At 44.9% G+C, this 7,782-nt stretch overlaps 1 protein-coding gene across 1 annotated transcript in view; it reads right to left on the bottom strand.

Annotated features, from left to right (window-relative positions):
- LOC137095048 (forkhead box protein L3-like) overlaps nt 1-7,532 on the bottom strand; it is a 31,432-nt gene extending 23,900 nt beyond the window's left edge. The window contains exon 1 of the mRNA XM_067461228.1: nt 7,350-7,532. Within this exon, the coding sequence (XP_067317329.1) occupies nt 7,350-7,456 (107 nt within the window). The 5' untranslated portion in view covers nt 7,457-7,532. The remainder of the gene's footprint in view (nt 1-7,349) is intronic.
- Nucleotides 7,533-7,782: the final 250 nt, after the last annotated feature.

Here is a 7,782-nt window from a genome sequence, read left to right as displayed (position 1 = left end):
TGGGAAAGGATGGGGAAAGCCTTTCATAGAATCCTAGAATCAAAGAGTTGGAAGAGACCTCATGGGCCATCCAGTACAACCCCATTCTGCCAAGAAGCAGGAATATTGCATTCAAAGCACCCCTGACAGATGGCCATCCAGCCTCTGCTTAAAAGCTTCCAAAGAAGGAGCCTCCACCACACTCCCTCCGGGGCAGAGAGTTCCACTGCTGAACGGCTCTCACAGTCAGGAAGTTCTTCCTCATGTTCAGATGGAATCTCCTCTCTTGTAGTTTGAAGCCATTGTTTTGCGTCCTAGTCTCCAAGGAAGCAGAAAACAAGCTTGTTCCCTCCTCCTCCCTGTGGGTTCCTCTCACATATTTATTATACATGGCTATCATATCTCCTCTCAGCCTTCTCTTCTGCAGGCTAAACATGCCCAGTTCCCTAAGCCGCTCCTCATAGGGCTTGTTTGTGTGTTTGTGTCTTGTCTGTCCTTGTTAATTGTGTAACGGCGTTGAAGGTTTGCCGTATAGGTCCTTAATACAGTTCCTCATGTTGTGGTGACCCCCAACCATAACATTATTTTCGTTGCTACTTCACAACTGTAATTTTGCTCCTGTTATGAATCGTAATGTAAATATCTGGAATGTGTCCAGAGGAGGGCGACTCAAATGGTCAAGGGTCTGGAGAAAAAGCCCTATGAGGAGCGGCTCAGGGAACCGGGCATGTTTAGCCTGAAGAAGAGAAGGCTGAGAGGAGACATGATGAGAGCCATGTATAAATACGTGAGAGGAAGCCACAGGGAGGAGGAGGGAGCAAGCTTGTTTTCTGCTTCCCTGGAGACTAGGACGCAAGGGAACAATGGCTTCAAACTACAAGAGAGGAGATTCCATCTGAACACGAGGAAGAACTTCCTGACTGTGAGAGCCGTTCAGCAGTGGAACTCTCTGCCCCGGAGTGTGGTGGAGGCTCCTTCTTTGGAAGCTTTTAAACAGCGACTGGATGGCCATCTGTCAGGGGTGATTTGAATGCAATATTCCTGCTTCTTGGCAGAATGGGGTTGGACTGGATGGCCCAGGAGGTCTCTTCCGACTCTTTGATTCTATGATTCTATGATTCTATCTGATATCCAGGATGGATTTTCATTCACTGGACCAAATTTGGCCCAAATTTGAATACGGTTGGAGTTGGGAGAGGTTTATTTTGTCATTTAGGAGTTGTAGTTGCTGGGATTTATAGTTCACCTACAATCAAAGAGCATTCTGAAATCCACCAGTGATGGAATTGAACTGAACTTGGCACACAGAACTCCCATGGTGAACAGAAAATACTGGAAGGGTTTGGTGGACATTGACCTTGAGTTTTGGAGTTGTAGTTCATCTACATCCAGAGAGCACTGTGAACTCCAACAATGATGGATCTGGACCAAACTTGGCATGGATATTCAATATGCCCAAATGTAAACACTGCTAGAGTTTGGGGGAAATAAACCTTGGCATTTGGGAGTTGTAGTTGCTGGGATTTATAGTTCACCTAGGAGTCCCCGGTGGCACAGTGGGTTAAACCCCTGTGCCGGCAGGACTGAAGACCAAGAGTTCGCAGGTTCGAATCCAGGGAGAGGCGGATGAGCTCCCTCTATCAGCTCCAGCTCCTCATGCGGGGACATGAGAGAAGCCTCCCACAAGGATGATAAAAAAAACATCAAATAATCCAGGCGTCCCCTGGGCAACGTCCTTGCAGACGGCCAATTCTCTCACAACAGGACATACCTGACACAACAAAAAAAATAGTTCACCTACAATCAAAGAGCATTCTGAACCCCACTAACGATTGAATTGAACCAAACTTGTCCACTAACGATTGAATTAAACCACAGGGATCCCATGACCAACAAAAAGCACTAGAAGGGTTTGATGGACATTGACCTTGAGTTTTGGAGTTGTAGTACACCTACATCCAGAGAGCACTGTGGACTCAAACAATGATGGATCTGGACCAGACTTGGCATGAATATTCAATATGCCCAAATGTAAACACTGGTGGAGTTTGGGGGGGGGGGGGGGAATAGACTTTGACATTGGGAGTTGTAGTTGCTGGGATTTATAGTTCACCTACAATCAAAGAGCATTCTGAAATCCACCAGTGATGGAATTGAACTGAACTTGGCACACAGAACTCCCATGGTGAACAGAAAATACTGGAAGGGTTTGGTGGACATTGACCTTGAGTTTTGGAGTTGTAGTTCATCTACATCCAGAGAGCACTGTGGACTCCAACAATGATGGATCTGGACGAAACTTGGCATGAATACTCAATATGCCCAAATGTAAACACTGCTAGAGTTTGGGGGGAAATAAACCTTGGCATTTGGGAGTTGTAGTTGCTGGGATTTATAGTTCACCTAGGAGTCCCCGGTGGCACAGTGGGTTAAACCCCTGTGCCGGCAGGACTGAAGACCAAGAGTTCGCAGGTTCGAATCCAGGGAGAGGCGGATGAGCTCCCTCTATCAGCTCCAGCTCCTCATGCGGGGACATGAGAGAAGCCTCCCACAAGGATGATAAAAAAAACATCAAATAATCCAGGCGTCCCCTGGGCAACGTCCTTGCAGACGGCCAATTCTCTCACAACAGGACATACCTGACACAACAAAAAAAATAGTTCACCTACAATCAAAGAGCATTCTGAACCCCACTAACGATTGAATTGAACCAAACTTGTCCACTAACGATTGAATTAAACCACAGGGATCCCATGACCAACAAAAAGCACTAGAAGGGTTTGATGGACATTGACCTTGAGTTTTGGAGTTGTAGTACACCTACATCCAGAGAGCACTGTGGACTCAAACAATGATGGATCTGGACCAGACTTGGCATGAATATTCAATATGCCCAAATGTAAACACTGGTGGAGTTTGGGGGGGGGGGGGGGGAATAGACTTTGACATTGGGAGTTGTAGTTGCTGGGATTTATAGTTCACCTACAATCAAAGAGCATTCTGAAATCCACCAGTGATGGAATTGAACTGAACTTGGCACACAGAACTCCCATGGTGAACAGAAAATACTGGAAGGGTTTGGTGGACATTGACCTTGAGTTTTGGAGTTGTAGTTCATCTACATCCAGAGAGCACTGTGGACTCCAACAATGATGGATCTGGACGAAACTTGGCATGAATACTCAATATGCCCAAATGTAAACACTGCTAGAGTTTGGGGGGAAATAAACCTTGGCATTTGGGAGTTGTAGTTGCTGGGATTTATAGTTCACCTAGGAGTCCCCGGTGGCACAGTGGGTTAAACCCCTGTGCCGGCAGGACTGAAGACCAAGAGTTCGCAGGTTCGAATCCAGGGAGAGGCGGATGAGCTCCCTCTATCAGCTCCAGCTCCTCATGCGGGGACATGAGAGAAGCCTCCCACAAGGATGATAAAAAAAACATCAAATAATCCAGGCGTCCCCTGGGCAACGTCCTTGCAGACGGCCAATTCTCTCACAACAGAACATACCTGACACGACAAAAAAAATAGTTCACCTACAATCAAAGAGCATTCTGAACCCCACTAACGATTGAATTGAACCAAACTTGTCCACTAACGATTGAATTAAACCACAGGGATCCCATGACCAACAAAAAGCACTAGAAGGGTTTGATGGACATTGACCTTGAGTTTTGGAGTTGTAGTACACCTACATCCAGAGAGCACTGTGGACTCAAACAATGATGGATCTGGACCAGACTTGGCATGAATATTCAATATGCCCAAATGTAAACACTGGTGGAGTTTGGGGGGGGGGGGGGGGAATAGACTTTGACATTGGGAGTTGTAGTTGCTGGGATTTATAGTTCAACTACAATCAAAGAGCGTTCTGAACTCCACTGACAATAGAATTGAACCAAACTTGGCACACAGAACTCCCATGGCCAACAGAAAATACTGGAAGGGTTTGGTGGGCATTGACCTTGAGTTTGGTAGTTGGAGTTCACCTACATCCAGAGAACACTGTGGACTCAAACAATGATGGATCTGAACCAAACTTGGCAAGAATATTCCATACTCCCAAATGTGGACTCAAAATAATGATAGATCTGGACCAAACTTGGCACAGATACTCAATATGTCCAAATGTGAACACCGGTGGACTTTAGGGGGAAATAGACCTTGACATTAGGGAGTTGTAGTTGCTGGGATTTATCATTCACCTACAATCAAAGAGCACTCTGAAATGCACAATGATGGAATTGAACCAAACTTGGCACACAGAACTCATTTCACCAACAGAAGATGCTGGAAGGGTTTGACCTTGAGTTTGGGAGTTGTAGTTCACCTACATCCAGAGAGCACTGTGGACTCAAACAATGATAGATCTGGACCAAACTTGGCAAGAATATTCCATACTCCCAAATGCGGACTCAAAACAATGATAGATCTGGACCAAACTTGGCATGGATACTCAATATTCCCAAATGAGAACACTGGTGGAGGTTGGGAAATATAGACCTTGACATTTGGGAGTTGTAGTTGCTGGGATTTATCATTCACCTACAATCAAAGAGCATTCTGAACTCCACTAACAAGGGAATTGAACCAAACTTGGCATACATAACTCCCTTGACCAACAGAAAATACTGTAAGGGTTTGGCCAACATTGACCTTGAGTTTTGGAGTTGTAGTTCCCCTACATCCAGAGAGCACTGTGGACTCAAACAATGATCGATCTGGATCAAACTTGGTAGGAATATTCAATAAGCCCAAATGTGAACACTGGTGGAGTTTGGGGGGAAACAGTCGTTAACATTTGGGAGTTGTTGTTGCTGGGATTTATAGTTCACCTACAATCAAAAAGCATTCTGAACTCCTCTAACGTTGGAATTGAACTAAACTTGGCATACAGAACTCCCATGGTGAACACAAAATACTAGAAGGATTTGGTGGACATTGACCTTGAGTTTGGGAGTTGTAGTTCACCTACATCCAGAGAGTCCTGTGGACTCAAAACAATGATAGATCTGGACCAAACTTGGCAAGAATATTCCATAATCCCAAATGTGGACTCACCTACTATGAAAGAGCATTCTGAACTCCACTAACTGGAAGGATTTGGTGAGTACAAACTTGGCACAGATACTCAGTATGTCCAAATGTGAACACCGGTGGAATTTGGGGGGAAATAGTCCTTGATATTTGGGAGTTGTAGTTGCTGGGATTTATCATTCACCTACAATCAAAGAGCACTCTGAACTCCACTAAGGATGGAATTGAACCAAACTTGGCACACAGAACTCCCTTGACCAACAGAAAATACTGGCTTTGGTGGGCATTGACCTTGAATTTTGGAGTTGGAGTTCACCTACATCCAGAGAGCACTGTGGACTCAAACAATGATAGATCTGGACCAAACTTGGCACAGATACTCAATATTCCCAAATGAGAACACTGGTGGAGGTTGGGAAATATAGACCTTGACATTAGGGAGTTGTAGTTGCTGGGATTTATCATTCACCTACAATCAAAGAGCACTCTGAAATGCACAATGATGGAATTGAACCAAACTTGGCACACAGAACTCATTTCACCAACAGAAGATGCTGGAAGGGTTTGACCTTGAGTTTGGGAGTTGTAGTTCACCTACATCCAGAGAGCACTGTGGACTCAAACAATGATAGATCTGGACCAAACTTGGCAAGAATATTCCATACTCCCAAATGCGGACTCAAAACAATGATAGATCTGGACCAAACTTGGCATGGATACTCAATATTCCCAAATGAGAACACTGGTGGAGGTTGGGAAATATAGACCTTGACATTTGGGAGTTGTAGTTGCTGGGATTTATCATTCACCTACAATCAAAGAGCATTCTGAACTCCACTAACAAGGGAATTGAACCAAACTTGGCATACATAACTCCCTTGACCAACAGAAAATACTGTAAGGGTTTGGCCAACATTGACCTTGAGTTTTGGAGTTGTAGTTCCCCTACATCCAGAGAGCACTGTGGACTCAAACAATGATCGATCTGGATCAAACTTGGTAGGAATATTCAATAAGCCCAAATGTGAACACTGGTGGAGTTGGGGGGAAACAGTCGTTAACATTTGGGAGTTGTTGTTGCTGGGATTTATAGTTCACCAAAATCAAAAGGCATTCTGAACTCCTTGGCTTACGTTGAATGTCTAAACTGGCATCAGAACTCCATGGTAGAAGGATTGGGGGACATTGACCTTGAGTTTGGATTTGTAGTTCACCTACATCCAGAGAGTCCTGTGGACTGCAAAACAATGATAGATCTGGACCAAACTTGGCAGAATATTCCATAATCCAAATGTGGACTCACCTACTATGAAAGAGCATTCTGACTCCACTAACTGGATGGATTTGGTGAGTAACTTGGGCTGAGGGTGACTCAGTATGTCCAAATGTGAACACCGGTGGAATTTGGGGGGAAATAGTCCTTGATATTTGGGAGTTGTAGTTGCTGGGAGTTATCATTCAGCCTACAATCAATGTTGAAATTGTAGAGAAGTAGTTGATGGATTTAGATATTTGTTTGGGGGGGTGTATTAGGCTTTGGTGGGGCATTGACCTTGAATTTTGGAGTTGGAGTTCACCTACATCCAGAGAGCACGTGGACTCAAACAATGATAGATCTGTACGAACTTGGCACAGATACTCAATATGTCCAAATGTGAACACCGGTGGAGTTTAGGGGGGAACAGACCTTGACATTTGGGAGTTGTAGTTGCTGGGTTATCATTCACCTACAATCAAAGAGCGTTCTGAAATGCACAATGATGGAATTGAACTAAACTTGGCACACAAGCTGGGAATGGTTTGAGGGTTGACCTTGAGTTTGGGAGCTGTAGTTCACCTACATCCAGAGAGCACTGTGGACTCCAACAATGAAAGATCTGAACAAACTTGGCAGGAATATTCCATAATCCCAAATGTGGACTCAAAACAATGATAGATCTGGACAAACTTGGCAAGAATAGTCCATAATCCCAAATGTGGACTCAAAACAAAGATAGATCTGGACCAAACTTGGCATGGATACTCAATATTCCCAAATGTGAACACTGGTGGAGTTTGGGAAAATAATCCTTGACATTTGGGAGTTGTAGTTGCTGGGATTGATAGTTCACTACAATCAAGAGCACTCTGAACTCACCAACAATCCGGACATTTGAACTAAACTTGGCACACAGAACTCCCACGACCAACAGAATTAAACAAAAATACTGTGCTTTCTTTCTGATGGTGTTTTCGACCCAGATATACTGTTGCTTCTTCAGAGGTTCTCGACCCTCAAGTGAGGAACTCTACCCTTAGCAGAATAGACATAAAGTATCTTACCTCGTAGTAGTACCTGTATGCCGGTCTGGTGAACCGCTTCTCTTCATCGGAGCTGCAAGCCGGGTAGTCATCTCCATCATAATTGAAGCAGTTGTAAGGATACTGAGTGTTGTCAAACATCTTCCCGGTCTGTTTTGGTCTCCTGGAAAGAAGCAGATGGAGTGATGCTTGCTGGCTGTCTCACCCGTGGTTTGTTTCTTTCCTTCCTTCCTTGCTCCCTTCTTTCTTTCTTTCCTCCCTCCTTTCCCTCCTCTCCTGCTCTCTTTCTGCCTCCCACACGTGCTAGTAGGTATTTCCCCTCTTCTTCTTCTCCTTCTCCTTCTTCCCCAACAGCCCATCTCACCGAATATTCCCCGTGGAGGTGTTTTTCCATACAATCACGCTCCCTTTCCTCCCCTCCCACTCGGCTCTGCTATTTGGGGAGGGGGTGGAGAGTGGGGGGGGGG

Source organism: Anolis sagrei, chromosome Y, assembly GCF_037176765.1.
Source record: "Anolis sagrei isolate rAnoSag1 chromosome Y, rAnoSag1.mat, whole genome shotgun sequence".
Taxonomy (NCBI): Eukaryota; Metazoa; Chordata; class Lepidosauria; order Squamata; family Dactyloidae; genus Anolis; species Anolis sagrei.
Note: the sequence above shows the minus strand (reverse complement) of the source record. Positions and strands in the feature narration are given on the sequence as shown.